The 23359-nt window shown below is 39.9% G+C and overlaps 1 protein-coding gene across 1 annotated transcript in view; it reads left to right on the plus strand.

The window, feature by feature from the left end:
* STK39 (serine/threonine kinase 39) overlaps positions 1–21805 on the plus strand; it is a 323242-nt gene extending 301437 nt beyond the window's left edge. The window contains exon 18 of the mRNA XM_021672505.2: positions 20255–21805. Coding sequence (XP_021528180.2) covers positions 20255–20329 — 75 coding nt within the window. The 3' untranslated portion in view covers positions 20330–21805. The remainder of the gene's footprint in view (positions 1–20254) is intronic.
* The last annotated feature ends 1554 nt before the right edge of the window (positions 21806–23359 follow it).

A 23359-nucleotide genomic window follows, 5' to 3' on the forward strand; every position in this document is an offset into this window, starting at 1 on the left:
TTTATCATCACACCTCTGACTAAGAGTGGTCATTTGAGAATCTTGAAGCCTAGGTCATTTTGCTTGCAGTTTGTATCACAACTTGACCATAAAGACAAAATTAAACTGAATTCAAATTAACACTCTTAACAAAGCTTTCCTAAGACAAAGGCCAAGTGGTTATAGCTTAAAAATAGAGGCTGATTGTTGTAGAAATGATTTAGGTAATTGGAAGCCATTGTCGAACAACTCACCAAAGGCTGGCGAACAAAGACACAACATTTTACCTCCACATTTCAAATCACAGGAACAGATTTTTTGTAGAGAGGAGATACTCCAACAGTTATGCTGCACTAGTAGATTTTAAACGTAAGTACTAGGTAGCCACAGAGATACAGAGTACTGGACATTCTGGGGTCACTGTAAGGCCAAGATATTGGTGGTCAGAAATGGAGAGAAGTCCAGATAGTCAAAAGTGACCATTTTCCTAAGTTTTAGCAAACAGGACATTAAGACACATTTTAAAATCATAAGTTAATTTTATTAAAGGCTGGTCAGAATCCCACAAGCAACTTTAGATCTAGATGACCAGTACTTTGCTGTGCACAACATACAGCGATGATCTTTTTTATATTTGTTAAATTAAATGGAAAATGTGGGTGACCAAAAATGCTAAATGATTAGTTACAGGAAATGTGAGTCTGGTGCTAATTAACTTTCTGGGTCTTGCTTCCCATCTAATTTTAGATGTCTAAGCTGTGTGATAAAAGAACAACAAAGATTTTCACAGAAAATATAGATCTGAAGAAATTCTTTTTGCTTTGATAAGAAAGTAGCATTTTATTCAGATGTAGAGTGCTAGGCTAACAAATTGGAAGATTCCTGTCTTGGTTTGGAATGACACAGTCACCTCTTAATGTGTGTGTGTGTGTTTTTTTTTTAATATGAGAGTATATTGATGAGAAAATGGCTTCCTCTGTCAAGCCAATGTATGTTTCTTTATTCATCTTTTTAATACCACCTCCAGAACATTTTCCTAATTTCTAATATGCAAACAGAGATAAGAGTCTGAAATTCTCATGCTGGACTTTTCTGATTCTCTTATAAAAGAGGAACAGTAACCCTGGCCCTTTCCTACTACTGAAGATTTTGTAAAAACAGGCACTGTACAATCTCTAGGTAAACCATAAGAATAATGTAAACTCTCCCTCATCTCTTAATCAGCTTATATGTTTCTTAAATTCTCTCTGGATTCTGTCCTCTTCCCTGCATCTCCATTTCCTGCACCTAAGCAGGATCCTCTCATTTTCAGAAACTAATCTTCCTGCCACCAATTTGCCAGCTTTTGGCTCTGTTTACCACCCTGTGGCTGTAGCCAGAGTAATCCTCCTACAATCCCAAAATGTAGTAGACGCGGTGTCTCCACTGTCCTCTTGTAAACCACACACCCCAGGATGTAGCTCATGAAGCCTGGCCTGTCCCCACCCCTTCAGCTCTCCTGCTTTACCTTGATCTCTGGTAGCAGGCCCAATTCACATCTTGGGAACCCCAGGCTCTCTTGGGTTAATTTGCCCAGGATCACACAGTGATCACACAGATCCCGATTCTGGAAGCTGCAGACACCCCCTGGTCTAGCCCCAAAGCCCATGCTCTCAACAACCATTCATTCTTGGAGGCAGGCCCCTGCGGCCTTAGGGTTGTACAGTTTTCTGGCATTTTGTATTTGATTCCTCCTTTTGGATGACTGGATACATTTACATTGGCTAGGACTGAATCTACATTGGCTAAGACTGAATCTCCTTTGTACCTTCAGCAGATTGAGTAATAGTGGCCTGTCAGGCCCAGGAGAGTTTTGGAAGCAAATCCGTGTATGTTTTCTTTCCCATTACAGTTGGAAAATGTAGTAGTGTGGTGTTCACAGTAAATGGAAATTGATGGCTTATTCTTCCCAAAGATAAAGATGTTAAAGAAAACCAAACTCAGGAGGGACCTTATTTCTGTTACTTAACTTTCTGTCCAGCCCATGTTAAGCCCCAGGAGGGTTTCTTTGTTGCTCTCAGCTGCCAGCCAGTTTGTAATCCAGTTGACAGAGCTAATTTGAACTGGTTTTTGGTCCAATCTTCCATAGGACACTAGCATCCCAATAAACTGCAGATATTCAAATGCATTTACCTTCATTCATTAACATGGTTATTTTATTGAGGAATAAAAGATCAAAGTATTTCAGCAGTGTTTTTCCTCATAAGCTGCTGCTGCGCACAGTCCCTTTATCTCTCAGCTCTTTATCATTATTTTAATCTCAATGCCTTTCATTACTTTTTAAAGGAAAATGTCAGGGGCCTGAAAATTGCCTAATCAACAGCAGTGTCATGATACTGTTGTTCTCTACCTCTCTGCAGAGTGGTTTGACTCGGGGAAGGACAGGGACGCTTTAAAAAATTAAATGCCTAAGGCCACAGGGGCCTGCCTCCAAGAATGAATGGTTGTTGAGAGCATGGGCTTTTGGGGCTAGACCAGGGATTAGTCTGCAGCTTCCACTGTGTGATCCTGGGCAAATTAACCCCAGAGAGCCTGAGGTTCCCAAGATACGAAATGGGTACTGTTTGTAGGACCCTCATGTCTGGGTCCTACAGCAGATACTCTGATTTAATTGTTCTTGGTGCAGCCTGGGCTTTGGGAATATTAAAAGGACTTCGTGGTGGTTCCAGTGTTCAGCAAAGCCTGTCCTGAGAAGCATTTCGTTTGTAGATGGCTCAATCTCCAATGTCTTTCCTCACCCACCTACAAGCACTATTAGAAATATTGGATCCGAGTTTGAGAAGGTGTCTCTCCTTATTTTGTCCATCTGCTTATATTAAAAAAAAAAAAAATAGCCCAAGGAGCAAGGATATTGGCTGTATAAGAAAGTGCATTTACTTTTTTTCTCTATCCAGTAAGATCTTTAGCTTTATTTGACAGAAAAGAAAATGAGTAGGATTTCCATTGTTGGTATGGCCAGGGGCTGGGAGATCAGATTCTTCTCTTCACTTTTAACAAAGTGATTCAGGCATAGAAGGCATTACAGCTCAACTGTTATGTGCTTTGAGTTTGATGTATTAGTACTGTTTTATTAGTACTGTTGTAAGCCTTGAGACAGATCTTTATTTTTAAGCCATTTCTGAATGGACTCCTTGGCAGTTAGTTTGTAAGCAGGTGAATCTTGCTGCTTTTGATTTGGAATTTTTGAAATTGCATTAGAAAGAACATGAAATAAGATACATTTAATTCGCCCTTGAAGGTAGAATACAAATTTTGAGAACATGTAATTAACACTAATTGGTACACATTAACATGAGCATTATGGATTTTGGTTACTAAAGTTTAATAGCATTAAATGTATTGCAGAGAGAAATTTCATAACCATTTTCACAGTGACTAAAGGGACTTATTTTTAGAGGTTCTCAGCTTCTGCTTAGTTGGAGGCTGTGTGACTAAGGCAACATTTTGCAAAAAGTGCAGGTAAAGTCAAGCCTGAAATGGGGTAACAACTACCTAAGAGTTTTAACTTTCTACTCCTCCTACTGAATGGGTAGAAAAGTGAGATAAAGATGATCTTCAAGGAAACTTCCAGTTCCAGAAGGTTTACGTGGCAGCTCTGTGTTTCCTATTCCAGCCTAAAACAATCGCTGTCCACATGTGGTCCCCAGATTGACAGTGTCAGCTTCCCTTGGAAACTGGATTACAGTGTAAATTCTGGGACCCCATCTAGGGACTAAGGAGAATCTCTTGGGAGTGGGACACAGGAATCTGTTTTAACAAGCCCTCCAGGTGATTCTCATGCAGGCTGAAGAAGTTTGAGAACCAGTGCTTTAAAGGAAACTTGTAGTTTCACACTGGGAAGCACTGGGATAGAGCAGTAGTCCTCAGACTCTGTGGTGGGAGCCACCTCAGACTCTCCTGGTGATTCCAAAGTGCACCCACATTTGGGGTGGAGGAATCCTTGTCAGTGACACCAGGCAACCACGCCTTCAGCTCCTCCATGGGATGCTGTCATGGCAGGAGGGGCGAGGAGGTGGGGCATTCACGAATCAGAATACACCCTGAGTGAAGGCAGGCGTGGTGTCGTATACTGTCACACTAGGTCCCTGATAATGCATACATTTTCCTTTGGTAGGGGAGGCAAAATGTTACCGCTGCCCTCTTAGGGTTTTTTTTTTGGCTGGGCCTGGAAGTAAACTGACATAAAACAGATTAACAGGAGAAAAGCATACACATTTATTTAATCTAAGTTTTACATGACATGAGAGGTCTCATAAAGAAATAAAGACTCAAGCTGTTAGAATTGAGCACATATATTGAGTCAGATGAAGCATTAAATGATGAAAGGCACCAAGGCAGAGGGTGCTGGGACGAGGGTAGCTCACCGTGGAGTAGTGACTGGGAACACGAGGATGAGTTTCACAAGGTCTGTTTGTGTAGATGTCTGTTGGGGGGGGCTTCTGTTACCCACCTCTGGTGACAAGAATATCTTTCTTCTTCCAGATGCGGGAAGGAAACCTCCCACATGGGAGTTTTAACTCCTGCCTTTAGGAAAGTCAGAGGGCCCTCCTGCATCTGCTGCTGTTGTTTTTCAAAGTGTCTTTATGTCAAAACAGTGAAATAGAAGAGTGGCATATTTTGGGGTAGCACGTTCTGAACTTCTCCTTCACTTTCAAGTTGAGGTTCACAAAGCATGGGCCTCAGACTTCTGAGACCTTTTTAGGGGATCCTGGATGTCAAAACTCCTTGTTACTTACCTTTTCCACTGTGCTGATGTTGGTGTAAAGCCATGGTGGGTAAAACTGGTAATGTCGGCATACATGCAGCCACATCAGACTGCACTAATAGTCATTGTGTTCCTCAAAGCCAGCCACTGTCACTCACTGTAAAAAAGCAAAGTCGGTGTCACTTGAGAATTTTCCTAACAAGGCAGGAAACACTGACTTCATTGAATTTCAACTAGAGGACACATCTTTTCAGTGTTCAGTGTGATGAAATGGGAATCACTTCTTCATTATACCGGTGTACATTGACAGTCTCCAGGAAGAGCACTTGTGAGATGATTGTTTGGTTTGAGCTTACCTAGTTGTTTTTTTCTTTCTTCATGAAACATCATTTTTACTTGAAAGAATAGCTGACAAACTGTGGTTATTCAGACTCAGCTATTTGGCAGACATTTTTTTCCAAGTGAAGGACGGAAGACTGGCACTTAAAAAAACTGACAATATTTGTTGTTGATAAGTTCAAGCTTTCAAGCAAAAATAGGATTTTGGAAAACTTGTATCGCTACTGTAAGCTTGACAGTAACCTAATATTTAAAGACTTTTCTGATGAGACTGGTGATGGGCGATATTAATAAATATGATTTGTTGACATTGTATAATGAATTGTTTATATTGTATAATGAAACATGTCAACATTTAGAAGATCTGCATAGGTTAGTGATGCTTAAAATCATGCATGGGTAAAAGATTCACTCGAAGTGCAAGGTAGACCAATAGATTTTAAGGTAACAGAGTATGAAAACTTTAATACTGAGGTTTCAGAGTCTATATTGCAACTAACATTAAAGAAAGAAACTATTACTTGGCAAGTTTTAGTGCAGTAACAAATGATATCCACAACTATTTTGAAAAGGTATCAAAATACTCTTCCCTCTTTCATACATATTCGAGGCTGGATTTTTTTTTTCCTGTACTTCAAGGAAAACAGCATAAAACAGTAGATTGAATACAGAAGCAGGTATGAGAATCCAGCTGTCTTTTATTAAGCAAGGCATTAAAGAGGAAATGTGACACTTTGGGGAGGATCCCAAGATGGCCAAATGAGAGGCAGCTCCGGAAAGCAGCTCCCAGCGAGAGAGACGCAGAAACCGAGTGGTCTCCACAATTTCAAACAAGGTACCAGGTTCATTTTGTGGGTCTGGTTGGAAGTGGGTATAAACCAAATAGGGCAAGTTGAGGTAAGGCAGGGGCACTGCCCCACCCAGGAGGTGCATGCAGCCAACCAGAGGACCGGGAGATCTCCTCCTCTGGGACTTCGGTTCAGATACAGCGCTCCACCCAAGCCCTCTGCAACCCACAGAACAGGAGATCGTCACCGGGCTGAAAAGCCTCAGCAAGGTGCCTGAACAGGGCAGAACAGCAACTTCGGCCAGAGCCGGGGCGGAAGCACTGGCTGACGTGAAAGCCAGAAAGCCGCTGGATGGATCTGCCCTCCCCCGAGAGGGAAGGCGAACTGAAAACAAGGAACAGCCCATATGGCAGAATGGGGCCCCTCCTCTCCCCTAGACAGAGCCCAGCAGACTGAAAAAAACTCTCACGCCAGAGTTTCGCACCTAGAGAGCGACCACGAACAACCCAGCTTGGCTGGGGGTGGGGCAACTGCCATTGCAGAAGCAGGCCTAACTTTCCTGAGTAAATAAAAGATGCAGCAGCTCCACTGAACCCGTGGCAGCCCAGCAGCGCCTCTGCAGACAGACAAAGGAAAGGCCGCCTCCCCAAGCAGCTACCTGAGATCAAAACTATATAAATCCAACGAGATGGGAAAAAAACAGTGCAAGAAGAATGAAACCATCAAAAACCAGAATGCCTCTCCCCCACCACGAGATCAGAACTCCTCACCAGCAAGGGAACAAAGCCGGACAGAGAACAAATTTGACGAATTGACAGAAGCAGGCTTCAGAAGGTGGGTAATAATAAACTTCCGTGAGTTAAAGCAACATGTTCTAACCCAATGCAAAGAAACTAAAAAACTTGAAACAAGGGTAGATGAAATGCTAACTAGAATAACCAGCTTAGAGAACATAAACGACTGGATGGAGCTGAAAAACACAACACAAGAACTTCGTGAAGCATACACAAGTTTCAATAGCCAAATAGATCAATCAGAAGAAAGGATATCTTCTGAGGCTCCCCCTTTGGCACTCTGGTCCAGATATAGCGCTTCCCCCAAAGTCTCAGCAATACACAGAACAGGGGATCTTTGCCAGTCAAGTGCCAGGAATTACAAGCGTGGAGTTGAATAAGAGCCTGCGGACTGAGCTATCGCCCCTTCCCCCAACCCGGAGAGAGAGGGAGCTGTAAGCGGGAGCAGCTGGGCAGGCCCCTACCCTATGACTGGAGAGAGAGGAAGCTGAAAGGGGGAGACGGCTGGGTGCAGCTGGGTGAGTCCCTACCCTCCCCCACAAATGCCAGAGGGCTGAAGTTCTCACTCTAGTGGGTTGCGCAGCCAGTGCCACAATCTGAGATGAACGCTGAATGATCCAGCCCAGTGGAGGAAGGGCACAACCTACCACTAGAGGGGTGGGACTGGGCTACACATTTTAACAAAAAACACAGGAAGCCTATGTAGCAATGGGACGGCGTTCTTGACAACCCAGTAGCACCTACAGGTCAGCAGAAGAGGCGGGCCTAATCTCCCAGTATAAACAAAAAAGACACAGGAACCTTCCCTAGTAACCTGAAGGAGTCCCTAGAAACCCAGTAGCGCCTCCACAGGCAGACAACTGACCTCATCAAGGAGCTCCCTGACAACACAGCCAGGTAAATCCACAAAGATGGGAAAAAAACAGTGCAAAAAAGATGAAACCATCAAAGATCAGAACACCTCTTCTTCTTCAAGGGATCACAGCTCCTCAATAACACAGGATAAAACTTGACCAAGAAGGAGTGTGACAAATTGACAGAAACAGGCTTCAGAAGGTGGATAATAACAAACTTTTCTGAGCTAAAGGAACATGTTCTAACTCAATGCAAAGAAACCAAAAACCATGAAAAAAGGTTAGATGAAATGCTAACTAGAATAACCAGCTTAGAGAAGAACATAAACGACTTGATGGAGTTGAAAAACACAGCACAAGAACTACGTGAAGCAAACACAAGTTTTAAAAGCCGAATCGATCAAGCAGAAGAAAGGATATCAGAGACTGAAGATCAACTCAATGAAATAAAAGAGAAGGCAAGACAAGAGAAAAAAGAATGAAAAGAAGTGAACAAAGCCTCCAAGAAATATGGGATTATGTGAAAAGACCTAATCTATGCTTGATCAGTGTACCTGAATATGATGAGGAGAATGAATCCAGGCTGGAAAACATGCTCCAGGATATTATGCAGGAGAACTTCCCAAGCCTAGCAAGGCAGTCCAAATTTCAAATTCAAGAAATACAGAGAACTCCACAAAGATATTCCTCAAGAAGAGCAACCCCAAGGCACATAATCGTCAGATTCACCAGGGTTGAAATGAAAGAAAAAATGCTAAGGGCAGCCAGAGAGAAAGGTCAGGTCACCCACAGAGGGAAGCCAATCAGACTCACAGTCTCTCAGCAGAAACCCTACAAGCCAGAAAAGAGTGGGGGCCAATATTCAACATCCTTAAAGAAAAGAACTTTCAACCCAGAATCTCATATCCAGCCAAACTAAACTTCGTAAGTGAAGGAGAAATAAAATCCTTTACAGACAAGCAATTATTATTATTATTATTATTATTATTTTGCATTTTAGGTTTTGGGGTACATGTGAAGAACATGCAAGATTGTTGCATAGGTGCATACGTGGCAGTGTGATTTGCTGCCTTCCTCCCCTTCACCTATATGTGGCATTTCTCCCCATGCTATCTCTCCCCAACTCCCCACCCCCCGCTGTCCCCCAACAGACCCCAGTGTATAGTGCTCCCCTCCTTGTGTCCATGTGTTCCCATTGTTCAGCACCCATCTATGAGTGAGAACATGCGATGTTTGATTTTGTGTTCTTGTGTCAGTTTGCTGAGAATGATGGTTTCCAGGTTCATCCATGTCCCTACAAAGGACGCGAACTCATCGTTTTTGATGGCTGCATAATATTCCATGGTGTATATGTGCCACATTTTCCCTGTCCAGTCTGTCTGTCATCGATGGGCATTTGGGTTGGTTCCAGGTCTTTGCTATTGTAAACTGAGCTGCAACGAACATTCGTGTGCATGTGTCCTTATAGTAGAACGATTTATAATCCTTTGGATATATACCCAGTAATGGGATTGCTGGGTCAAATGGAATTTCTATTTCTAGGTCCTTGAGGAATCGCCACACTGTCTATTATTGAGAGATTTTGTCACCACCAGACCTGCCCTACAAGAGCTCCTGAAAGAAACACTAAGCATGGAAAGGAACAAGTAGCAGTCACTGCGAAAGCAAACCAGTGGGCAAAGATCAAAAATGGAATGAAGAAAATGAGTCAACTAATGGGAAAGAAAACCAGCCAGTAACAAAATGGCAGGATCAAATCCACACATAACAATAGTAACATTGAATGTAAATGGCCTAAACGCCCCAATCAAAACACACAGACTGGCAAACTGGATAAAAAGTCAGAACCCATCAGTGTGCTGTATTCAGGAAACCCATCTCACATACAAAGACACACATAGACTCAAAATAAAAGATAGAAGAAGATTTACCAAGCAAATGGAGAACAAAAAAAAGCAGGGGTTGCAATCCTAGTCTCTGATAAAATGGACTTCAAACCAATAAAGATCAAAAGAGACAAAGAAGGACACTACATAATGGTAAAAGGATCAATCCAACAGGAAGAGCTAACTAACTATCCTAAATATATATGCCCCCAACACAGGGGCACCCAGATACATAGAGCAAGTTGTCAATGACCTAAAATGAGATTTAGACTCCCACACAATAATAGTGGGAGACTTCAACACTCCACTGTCAATATTAGATCAATGAGACAGAAAATTGACAGGGATATCCAAGACTTGAATGCAGAGCTGGACCAAGCGGACCTAATAGACATATACAGAACACTCCACCCCAAATCCATAGAATATACATTTTTCTCAGCACCACATTGCACTTACTCTAAAATTGACCACATCATTGGAAGCAAATAACTCCTCAGCAAATGCAAAAGAACAGAAATCATAACAAACCGTCTATCAGACCACAGTGCAATCCATCAGACTAGAACTCAGGATCAAGAAAGACACTCAAACCTGCACAACCACTTGGAAACTGAACAACTTGCTTCTGAGTGTCGACTGGACAAACAGTGAAATGAAGGCAGAAATAAAGATGTTCTTCAAATCCAACCAGAATGAAGACACAACTTACCAGAATCTTTGGGACACCTTTAAAGCAGTGTCAAGAGGGAAATTTATAGCAGTAAATGCCCACCAGAGAAGAGAGGAAAGATCTAAAATTGACACTCTATCGTCAAAACTGAAAGAGCTAGAGGAGAAAGATCAAAAAAACTCAAAAGCTAGCAGAAGACAAGAAATAACTAAGATCAGAGCAGAACTGAAGGAGATAGAGACACAAAAAAACCCTTCAAAAACTCAACAAATCCAGGAGCTGGTTTTTTGAAAAGATCAACGAAATAGACCACTAGCCAGATTAATTAACAAAAGAGAGAATAATCAAATAGATGCAATAAAAAACGATAAAGGAGATGTCACCACCAATTCCACAGAAATACAAACTACCATCAGAGATTACTACAAACAACTCTATGCACATAAACCAGTAAACCAGGAAGAAATGGATAAGTTCCTGGACACTTGCACCCTCCCAGGACTAAACCAGGAAGAAGTTGAAACCCTGAATAGACTAATAAGAAGGGCTGAAGTTGAGGCAGCAATTAATAGCCTACCAACCACAAAAAGTCCAGGACCAGATGGGTTCACAGCCAAATTCTACCAGATGTACAAAGAAGAGCTGGTACCACTCCTTCTGAAACTATTCCAAACAATCCAAAAAGAGGGAATCCTTCCCAAATCATTTTATGAGACCAACATCATCCTGATACCAAAACCCAGCAGAGACTCAACAAAAAAAGAAAACTTCAGTCCAATATCCATGATGAACACAGATGCAAAAATCTTTAATAAAATACTGGCAAACAGAATGCAACAGCACATCAAAAAGCTTATCCATTACTATCAAGTAGGCTTCATCCTAGGGATGCAAAGCTGGTTCAGCATACACAAGTCTATAAACGTAATCCACCACTTACAACCAAAAACAAAAACCACAAGATTATCTCAATAGATGCAGAGAACGCCTTTGACAAAATTCAACAGCACTTTATGCTAAAAATTCTCCATAAACTAGGTATTGATGGAACATATCTAAAAATAATAAAAGCTATTTATGACAAACCAACAGCCAATATCATACTGAATGGGCAAAAACTGGAAGCATTCCCTTTGAAATCTGACACTATGCAAGGATGCCCTCTCTCACGATTCCTATTCAATATAGTATTGGAAGTTCTAGCCAGAACAATCAGGCAAGAAAAAGAAATAAAGGGTATTCAATTAGGAAAGGAGGAAGTCAGAATGTCTCTGTCTGCAGACGACATGATTGTATATTTAGAAGACCCCATTGTCTCAGCCCCAAATCTCTGTAAACTGATAAGCAACTTCAGCAAAGTCTCAGGATACAAAATCAATGTGCAGGTATCACAAGCATTCCTGTACACCAATAACAGACAAACAGAGAGCCAAATCAAGAGCAAACTCCCATTCACAACTGCCACAAAAAGAATAAAATACCTAGGAATACAACTAATAAAGGATATAAAGGACCTCTTCAATGAGAACTACAAACCACTGTTCAAGGAAATAAGAGAGGACACAAACAGATGGAGAAACATTCCATGCTCATGGTTAGGAGGAATCAATATCATGAAAATGGGCATATTGCCCAAAATAATTTGTAGATTCAGTGCTATCCCCATCAAGCTACCAATGACCTTCTTCACAAAACTGGAAAAAACCACTTTAAACTTCATATGGAACCAAAAGAAAGCCCGCATAGCCAGGACAATCCTAAGCAAAAAAAACAAAGCTGGAAGTATCATGCTACCTGACTTCAAACTATACTACAAGGCTACAGTAATCAAAACAGCATGGTACTGGTACCAAAAGAGAGACAGAGACCGATGGAACAGAACAGCGGCGTCAGGCAACACCACACATCTACAACCATCTGATCTTTGACAAACCTGACAAAAACAAGCAATGGGGAAAGGATTCCCTGTTTAGTAAATGGTGTTGGGAAAACTGGCTAGCCATGTGCAGAAAACAAAGAGTAGACTCCTTCCTGACACCTTACACTAAAATTAACTCCAGATGGATTAAATACTTAAATATAAGGCCTAACACCATAAAAACCCTAGAAGAAAACCTAGGCAAAACCATTCAGGACATAGGCATAGGCAAGGCCTTCATGACTAAAACACCAAAAGCATTGGCAACAAAAGCCAAAATAGACAAATGGGATCTAATTAAACTCCAGAGCTTCTGTACAGCAAAAGAAACAATCATTAGAGTAAACCAGCAACCAACAGAATGTGAAAAAATTTTTGCAATCTACCCATCTGACAAAGGGCTAATATCCAGAATTTACAAAGAACTATAACAGATTTACAAGAAACAAACCCATTCAAAAGTGGGTGAAGGATATGAACAGAAACTTTTTAAATAAGACGTATATGAGGCCAACAAACATATGAAAATATGCTCATCATCACTGGTCATTAGAGAAATGCAAATCAAAACCACATTGAGATACCATCTCACACTAGTTAGCATCTCCATCATCAAAAAATCTGGAGACAACAGATGCTGGAGAGGATGTGGAGAAATAGGGACACTCTTACACAGTTGGTGGGAGTGTAAATTACTTCAACCAATGTGGAAGACAGTGGCAATTTCTCAAGGATCTAGAAATAGAAATTCCATTTGACCCAGCAATCCCATTACTGGGTATATACCCAAAGAACTATAAATCATTCTACTTTAAAGACACATGCACACGTATGTTCATTGCAGCCCTGTATACAATAGCAAAGACCTGGAAGCAACCCAAATGCCCATCAATGATAGACTGGACAGAGAAAATGTGGTGCATATACAGCATAGAATAGTATGCAGCCATAAAAAACAATGAGTTCATGTCCTTTGTAGGGACATGGATGAACCTGGAAACCATCATTCTCAGCAAACTGGCACAAGAACAGAAAACCAAACACCGTATGTTCTCACTCATAGGTGGGCATTGAACAACGAGAACATGTGGACTCAGGGAGAGGAGCATCACACACTGGGGGCAGTTGAATGGGGTAGTGGAGAGACAGCAGGGGGTGGGGAGTGGGGGTGGGGAGGAATAACATGGGGAGAAATGCCAGATATAGTATGCACCTAAAGTAAATAAATAAATTTTAAAAGAATAAAAAAAAAAAATTAAAGGGATGGAAGAAGATTTACCAAGCAAATGGAGAGCAAAAAAAAGCAGGAGTGGCAATCCTAGTCTCTGATAAAATGGACTTTAAACCAACAAAGATCAAAAAAGACGAAGGGCATTACATAATGGTAAAAGGATCAATACAACAAGGAGAACTAACTATCCTAAATATATATGCACCCAATACAGGAGCACCCAGATACATAAAGCCAGTCCTTAACGACCTACAAAGAGACTTAGACTCCCACACAATAATAGTGGGAGACTTTAACACTCCACTGTCAATATTGGACAGATCAACGAGATGGAAAATCAACAAGGACATCCAGGACTTGAACACAGATCTGGACCAAGCGAACTTAATAGACATTTACAGAACTCTGAACCCCAAATCCACAGAATATACATTCTTCTCAGCACCACATCACACTTACTCTAAAGTCGATCACATAATTGGAAGTAAATCACTCCTCAGCAAATGCAAAAGAACAGAAATCATAACAAACAGTCTCTCAGACCACAGTGCGATCAAATTAGAACTCAGCATTAAGAAACAAACTCAAAACTGCACAACTTCATGGAAAATGAACAACTGGCTCCTGAATGTCGACTCGATAAACTGAAATGAAGACAGAAATAAAGATGTTCTTCAAAATCAATGAGAATGAAGACACAACATATTAGAATCTCTAGGACACATTTAAAGCAGTGTCTAGAGGGATATTCACAGCAATAAATGCCCACATAAGGAGCAAGTAAAGGTCTAAAATCGATACCCTATCATCAAAATTGAAAGAGTTAGAGAAGCAAGATCAAAAAATCTCAAAAGCTAGCAGAAGACAAGAAATAACTAAGATCAGAGCAGAACTGAAGGAGATGGAGACACAAAAAACCCTTCAAAAAATCAACAAATACAGGAGCTGGTTTTTTGAAAAGATCAACAAAATAGACTGCTAACCAGACTAATAAAAAAGAAAAGAGAGAAGAATCAAATAGATACAATAAAAAACCATAAAGGGGATATTACCACCAATTCCACAGAAATACAAACTACCATCAGAGATTACTACAAACAACTCTATGCACACAAACCAATAAATCTGGAAGAAAGGGATAAATTCCTAGACACTTGCACTCTCCCTAGACTAAACCAGGAAGAAGTTGAAACCCTGAATAGACCAATAAGAAGGGCTGAAGTTGAGGCAGCATTTAATAGCCTACCAACTAAAAAAAAGCCCAGGTCCAGATGGGTTTACAGCCGAATTCTACCAGACATACAAAAAGGAGCTGGTACCATTCCTTCTGAAACTATTCCAAACAATACAAAAAGAGGGAATCATCTCCAATTCATTTTACAAAACCAACATCATCTTAATACCAAAACTGGGCAGTGATACAACTAAAAAAGAAAATGTCAGGCCAATATCCATGATGAACATAGATGCAAAAATCTTCAATAAAATACTGAGAAACAGAATGCAACAGCAAATCAAAAAGCTTATTCATCATGATCAAGTATACTTCATTCCGGGGATGCAAGGCTGGTTCAACATATGCAAGTCTATAAACATAATCCATCACATAAACAGAACCAAAGACAAAAACCACATGATTATCTCAATAGATGCAGAGAAGACCTTCAACAAAATTCAACAGTGCTTTATGCTAAAAATCCTCAATAAACTAGATATTGATAGAACATATCACAAATAATAAAAGCTACCTATGAAAAACCTACAGCCAATATCATACTGAACGGGCAAAAACTGGAAGCATTCCCTTTGAAATCTGGCACAAGACAAGGATGTCCTCTCTCACCACTCCTATTCAATATAGCATTGGAAGTACTAGCTAGAGCATTCACGCAAGAAAAAGAAATAAAGGGTATTCAATTAGGAAAAGAGGAAGCCAAATTGTCTCTATTTGCAGATGACATGATTGTATATTTAGAAGATTCCATCGTCTCAGCCCAAAATCTCCTGAACCTGATAAGCAACTTCAGCAAAGTCTCAGGATACAAAAATCAATGTGCAGAAATCGCAAGCATTTGTATACACCAATAGCATACAAACAGAGAGCCAAATTAAAAGTGAGCTCCCATTCACAATTGCTACAAAGATAATAAAATACCTAGGAATACAACTAACAGTATGTAAAGTACCTCTTCAAGGAGAACTATAAAACACTGGTCAGTGAAATAAGAGAGAATGCAAACAAATGGAAAAACATCCCATGCTCATGGTTGGGAAGAATCAACATTGTGAAAATGGCCATATTGCCCAAAGTAATTTATAGATTCAATGCTATCCCCGTTAAGCTTCCAATGACCTTCTTCACAGAACTGGAAAAAACCACCTTAAACTTCATATGGAACCAAAAGAGAGCCCGCATAGCCAAAACAATCCTAAGCAAAAAGAACAAAGCTGGAGGCATTATGCTGCCTGACTTCAAACTATAGTACAAGACCACAGTAATCAAAACAGCATGGTACTGATACCAAAACAGAGACATAGACCAGTGGAACAGAACAGAGGCCTCAGAAGCAACACTACACATCTACAATCATCTGATCTTTGACAAACCTGAGAAAAGCAATGGGGAAAGGATTCCCTGTTTAATAAATGGTGTTGGAAAAACTGGCTAGCAATGTACAGAAAGCAGAAACTGGACCCCTTCCTGACACCTTACACTAAAATTAACTCCAGATGAATTAAAGACCTAAATATAAGACCTAACACCATAAAAACCCTAGAAGAAAACCTAGGCAAAACCATTCAGTACATAGGCATAGGCAAGCACTTCATGACTAAAACACCAAAAGCATTGGCAACAAAAGCCAAAATAGACAAATGGGATCTAATTAAACTCCAGAGCTTCTGTACAGCAAAGGAAACAATCATTAGAGTGAACCAGCAACCAACAGAATGGGAAAAAAATTTTGCAATCTACCCATCTAACAAAGGGCTAATATCCAGAATCTACAAAGAACTAAAACAGATTTACAAGAAAAAAACAAGCCTATTCAAAAGTGGGTGAAGGACATGAACAGACACTTTACAAAAGAAGACATCTATGAGGCCAACAAACATATGAAAAAATGCTCATCATCACTGGTCATTAGAGAAATGCAAATCAAAACCACATTGAGATACCATCTCACGCCAGTTAAAATGGCGATGATTAAAAAATCGGGAGACAAGAGTTGCTGGAGAGGATGTGGAGAGGAACACTTTTACATTGTTGGTGGGAGTGCAACTTAATGCAACCATTGTGGAAGACAGTGTGGCGATTCCTCAAGGACCTAGAAACAGAAATACCATTTGACCCACCAATCCCATTACTGGGTATATACCCAAAGAATTATAAACTGTTCTATTATAAAGACACATGCATGCGTATGTATGTTCATTGTGGCACTGTTTACAATAGCAAAGACCTGGAACCAACCCAAATGTCCATCAACAATAGACTTGATAAAGAAAATGTGGCACATATACACCATAGAATACTACGCAGCCATGAAAAACTATGAGTTCGTGTCCTTCATAAGGACATGGATGAATCTGGAAACCATCATTATCAGCAAACTGACACAAGAACAGAAAAATCAAACACCACATGGTATCACTCATAGGTGGGTGTTGAACAATTAGAACACATGGACACAGGGAGGGGAGCATCACACACTGTGGTCAGTTGCGGGGGACTAGGGGAGGGATTGGGGGGGTGGCGAGGTTGGGGAGGGATAACGTGGGCAGAAATACCAGATATAGGTGATGGGGGGAGGAAGGCAGCAAACCACCTTGACATCTATGTACCTATGCAACAATCCTGCATGATCGGCACATGTACCCCAGAACATAAAGTACAATAAAAAAAAGGGGGGGGGGGGGAATGTAAAAGTCATGCCACTCTTTTGAGTTTTCTTGCAGTGGATAGGGGAACTATGATTATTTTCCATAAAGATTTTATGTTTGCATGTAAGGAGTTTATTATTGTTAAGTTAATGAATTAGTAAATGAATATTGTATAAATATTTTAGGTTTAATTTAAGGTTGTATAATTAACCTATGTAAGCCTATTTTATGTTTTTAAATATACTCTTTATAATATTACTTTAATGTCTCGACATAATTTCAAATATGTTTAAAATACTTTTTAAATCCCTCAGTTCTAAGACAGCCGGCCTAACAAATATAACCCATATAAACATACACTTTTTGAAGTCCTCAATAATTCTTGAGTATCAAGAGATCCTGAGATCCCAGAGTTTGGACATTGCTGTTTGAAGGGTCACTGGTCCCTTTCTCTGAATTTCAGAGTCATTCGCATGTCACTCTCGTTTATGCTTTGCAGGCTGAGAGAGACCTGGACTCAGCAGTGAGAGCCCAGATAGCAGAGGAAGGAGGGCTGAGTACCTTGAAGCAAACACAGCCAAACATCCTGGCCAGGAGACAGACATTTCAGTGTAGCTATGAGAGGCACTGAGGACCCAGGGTGGGGTAGGGACTTTGTGAAGACTCCTTCTGTGATGTTCTCACCGTAACCACTGGTTTATCACCTACAGTAGTAAGTTCTCATTTCCATTACTCTTCACAAGAAAGGATTTAATATTCTCATTTCTAGTCAGTTCAACCGCTATTGGATATGGTAGTTTTATTCTAGTCATTTTAACTTCCTGATACTCACACATTGCCAAATTTCTGATGAAGTTTTGAAGTACTTTGGTGTACTTCACATTTGGCAATCTGGCCTTTTTGTCAACACCAGCAGCCATAATATACCTTTGGATGTTTGTCAGTTGCCTGTTAATTGCACAGATTTTTCTGCCATTATTTAGTGGGTTGAGTAAATGATGTCTACAAGAGCTACACGTAAGAGAAGAGAAGGGCTGTAATCCCAGCACTTTGGGAGGCCGAGGCGGGTGGATCACGAGGTCAAAAGATCAAGACCATCCTGGTCAACATGGTGAAACCCCGTCTCTACTAAAAATACAAAAAATTAGATGGGCATGGTGGCTCGTGCCTGTAATCCCAGCTACTCAGGAGGCTGAGGCAGGAGAATTGCCTGAACCCAGGAGGCGGAGGTTGCGGTGAGCCGAGATCGCGCCATTGCACTCCAGCCTGGGTGACAAGAGCGAAACTCCATCTCAAAAAAAAAAGAGAGAAGAGAAGGGACAGTTTAGGAAAGGACATAAAGAAACAGTGATAACACAGAAGAAAATGGGTAAGGGAGGTGAATATTACAGTATCAGTGTGACACCACCAGAAATACCTCAGCCAAAATGCACTCTATGCCTGTACTACTTTGTTGAAAGGAGAAGAGCATTTCAGATCTCATTGTCCCTGTCAACACAAACTATGAAAATTTTACTTCACTGAGTATTTCATCTCTCACGTGAAACCAGAAATATCGTTGGATAGGTACAAAGTAAATTCCTTTCTTTAAATACTGATTAATATTTCTATCTTTTAGGCTACTGACTTTTTTATATAGGCATAACTGCTTACATTGAATGTTTTAAGAACAATACTTTAAGGACAATCACTTGAAAACATTTAAGGTACGAACATTCTGGTTAGCTGCTTATTTAATAGGAAATGCTAGAGTTGATGCTGGTTTTCTGTACTGTTTTTTGAAAAGTACAGTACCTACAGACATGTTAAATGCATACAAGCAGTGCTAAGCAGGTTAATTGTGGTGATTGGAAAGGACACTTTTCCATGGGAAACTAATTGTTGTGACAATAATTTATCAGGAATTAGCTCTGAAAATGGTTGTGTGATCCTTTAGTAATTAATTGCCCATTCCCAGTTATTCATCATACATTTTTCTCCCCTCCTTGTTGTTCTTATGTAATGTCCAATTCTGACTTATGTACTATTGGATAAGAGACAGCTTAGAATGGTGATCTGAGAGGGGAGAGAGAGGGAGAGTCTAAAAGTGAGGGGGAGAGGTCACAAGGAAAATGAAAATAACTTATTAGGACCAGGGAGAAGTTTGAAGGACAATGGGCTTTTTTTTTTCTTTTCTTTTCTTTTTTTTCTTGAGACAGAATCTCGCTCTGTCACCAGGCTGGAGTACGGTGCAATCTCAGCTTACTGCAACCTCCGCCTCCCAGGTTCAAGTGATTCCCCTGCCTCAGCCTCCCAGCTGGGACTACAGGCGCACACCACTACACCCAGCTAATTTTAATATTTTTAGTAGAGATGGGGTTTCACCATGTTGGCCAGGATGGTCTCGATCTCCTGACCTTGATCCACCCACCTTGGCCTCCGAAAGTGCTGGGATTACAGCCGTGAACCACCAAGCCCAGCCAGGGCAATGACTTCTTTCCAGTTCTTTCTGATTCTGAAGAAAAGTAATGAATTATTTGACACACCATAATTTTGGCCAATTTTAGGCAATTAATATGTCTGAAAATATTACAAACAAAATTATGTTATAGAAAAGAATTGTTATAATACCTTTCCCTGTGAAACTTATTCACTGCGATTTATATAGCAGTTGTCTCTAATGAGCCCATTCCAGTACTTGGCGATGACTTTTTTCTGGCAAGTTTCATAGAAGAGATGAGTTTGGTAAAAACCAAGTTACTCCTGAGTGACATGTTAGATCACTTCTACTTATTTTCATAATATTCTTTTCAGAATGGTTACTAAGAGGATTTAGTTAGAAAGTATATTTAAAGTAACTTTATTTAGTTGTTGAAAAATTTGTTTGTGTTTTCTTGGCAGTGATGTTTCATTGTTCCAAAGCATCCAGCCTGGGCATGGTATTTTAACGGATAACAAATCCCTTCCTACCTCTGTTCTGCACTTCATAGCTCAGTGGCCACATTGCTGACAGCACTTAGCTTCCAGTAGTCATTCAAGAGAGTGGCTGCGTCTCTTCTGGAAGAAATGGGACACATGGTCCCATACCAACTGTGCCTTTGCTTAGATCTGCCATCATAGGAACAAGTCCTTAAAAACCAGCAGCAGCGGCAAACCAGCACTGAGGCTTTCTTTTTTCCCTTTTCAGGCTTCTGGCTGTGATGGGTCGGAGATTCCTGACGAAGTGAAGCTGATTGGGTTTGCTCAGTTGAGTGTCAGCTGATGTATGTCCTTTGATGTCACCCTGATCTGTCATGTCCCCCCCACCCCTATTCCCGTCAACCCTCCCTCTTCCTGCCTATTTCCTCCCACCCCCTCACTCCCATTTCCCAGCAAAATCAGAAGATTGTGAAGAGGCCGGCTTCGACAAAATGAGATAAAAAAATAATTTTTTAAAACTTACAATACTCTGAGTTCTGCTTTATTCTCTAGCAATCCACAGTACGAGAACAAGCAAATGCCACAGCTGCACGACTGTTGCTAATTTTTCCAAAAGCTATTTAATATTCTTAGCAATCAATTTGGATATCCCTTAAGTGAAAAGAATCTGAAATACACTCAGGTGGTCTTATTTATTGGCAACAAAAGGAATTTTCTACCCAGAAGCCTATTTCTTCTTTCATTGTCGTTATTTCTGTTATACTTTAATTGTACATCTGACAATACTGCCTCTTTTATGTTGTATTTAGAAATTAATATACTTATAAAATTAAGATTTATTAGCCAAACTTGAATTCTAGTTTTAAAACTGACTGTGAATTTTATTTTTCATATATTTATGCATTACACACCTTAGCTATAAGAAGAAAGGGTTTTGATTATATGCTTCTTGCAGTTAATCTTGTTATTTAAACAAAAAGTTTTGAGTCTATCTTTGGAGTATTTGTAACTTCTAAATTTTGAAATGACTGAATTAGGAATTCGGATGCTTATTCTTTTAGGTTGTTTGCCTAAAAACCAATTTACAATCTGACAGTCTCTTGGGAGAGGGAGGTGCCTTGCAAACTTTCACATTAAGAATGTGCCTGAGGCTGCTTTACTCTGGAATAGTCTCAGATCTAAAATTTCCTCTCTGTATAAAGGTGGCATATGTTAAGTTTTGCTTCATTGGACCATTTAGAATGCTATGTAAAATGTTGCCATTCTGTTAGATTGCTGACTATATACCCATCTCCGATTTGGCTCTCCTTAAGTGATAGGATTTGTTATTCTAAAGGTGATAAACTTGAAAATATCAGAATGAGTGAGTTTTACTTGAAATTTTGCAGAATACCGAGGTGGAGTGAAAATAATCAAAAGGGTTTGGTGCAATGACTAAAAGATAAAACGCTGTTATGGTTCAAGAATAAATACTTTCAACCCAAGTAGCCCTCTGCTTGATTCTATATTATGGAACTAGTAAACCTTAGGATTTTCAAAATTGGAGTCTAATCTTTCAGGGAGGTGGGCTCCCAGGATGGTACCATTGCTCTTTCCTAGCTAACCCTAGATATGGCAGCTCTTTAATGTACTTTAAAAAGCAAATATATATTACTAAGGAAAAAAGGTTATTTATAATTGCCTTGTCATAATTGTTAAGGTGTTCTAGAGCCATTTGCATACAATTTAATGTAATTTCATTCCATTCTATTGTTTACACAACGATTACTCAAAGATGACTGCAAAGGTAAAAGGAAAATAAAAGTGTATTGCACAAAGAGATTGTTTCGCATTGTTTCTTTCCTCCTTTAGGTATCATCTGCATACTACAATGGCATTTAGCGCTTGCCTAAAATGCCTACTAAGAGTTAACTAGTGAAAAGCTCCCTAGAGGCAAGCATGAGGAGAGAATGAGAGGCATTTCTACTCCATGTAGACAGATGTCTGAATTAAAACCCCTATAGGGCTATAGGAGACAAGAGAGAATAATTCCAACCACTGTTAGTCCCTGAGGCTCAGAGTGGTTGAAGGACTTGTCCAAGGCCCTTCATAGGACGACTTGCAGAGCTCAGCTCCTAGGATCCTGGTTTCTGTGAAAAGACAAGACCCTCATCTTCTGAGAGGGTAATATGTACATAAATAACTGGAAGACTTTGCAACATGGAGTCTAATCAGATATCAAAATTTGAGTCTAATCTTTCAGAGAGGTGGGCTCCCAGGATGGTATCATTGCTCTTTTCTAGCTAACCCTAGATATGCCAGCTCTTTAATGTACATTAAAAAGCAAATATATGTTACTAAGGAAAAAAAGTTATTTGTAACTGCCTTATCATGACTGTTACATCATTTAATATCTGTATTTAAATGTGTTTACAGATATCATTTAATGTCTGTATTAAATTTCCACCCATATTTTCATATTCATCCTAATGACATTTGAGGTAGTTTTCATATATTCATATAAGAGGATAGAGATGTAAAAATGCATAAAGAAATTAGGATGAAGTGACAATAATAACTGGCTTACAAGATGAATACAAGGATAAAGTCAGTACATAAAAATCACAAGGGCCTACATAATTGCTAGAATATACAAATGTGGACTAGAGCTTTTTATGCCCCATGCTACCTTACTTCCCAACTATGCAAAGCAATCTACAAATTCAGTATAATCCCCATCAAAAATTTAAAATTGTATTAAACCACAGAAATATGAAAAACAATCCTAACATTTGTATGGAACCACAAAAGACCCTGAAGAGCCAAAGAGAACAAAACTGGAAGCATCACACTTACTGACTTCAAATTACATTGTAAAGTTATAGTAATCAAAACAGCATAGTACTGGTATTAAAAACAGACCAGTATAACAGAACAGAGCCCAGAAATAAACCCACACATGTAATTTTTGACATGCGTGCCAGAAATACACAATGAGAAAAGGACAGTTTCCTCAACAAATTTTGTTGGGAAAACTGTATATCCACATGCAAAATAATGAAACTGGACCCTTATAACATATACACAAATCAACTCAAAATGGATTAAAGACATTATAAGACATGAAACTGTAAAACTGCCAGAAGAAAACAGGAAGAAACCTCCTTGGCATTGGTCCTATCAATGACTTTTGGATATGACACCAAAAGCACAGGCAACAAAAGCAAAAATAAAGTGGGATTATATGACACTGAAAAGCTTCTGCACAGCAAAGGAAACAGTAGACAAAGTGCAAAAGCAATCTGTGGACTTAGGAAATGTTAGTAAATTGTTTATCTGATAAGGGGTTAATATCCAAAATGTATAAGGAACTCATATAACTCAAGAGCAAACA

Source organism: Aotus nancymaae, unplaced genomic scaffold (assembly GCF_030222135.1).
Source record: "Aotus nancymaae isolate 86718 unplaced genomic scaffold, 86718_ANA_hifiasm-v0.15.2.pri h1tg000029l, whole genome shotgun sequence".
In the NCBI taxonomy this organism is placed as follows: Eukaryota; Metazoa; Chordata; class Mammalia; order Primates; family Aotidae; genus Aotus; species Aotus nancymaae.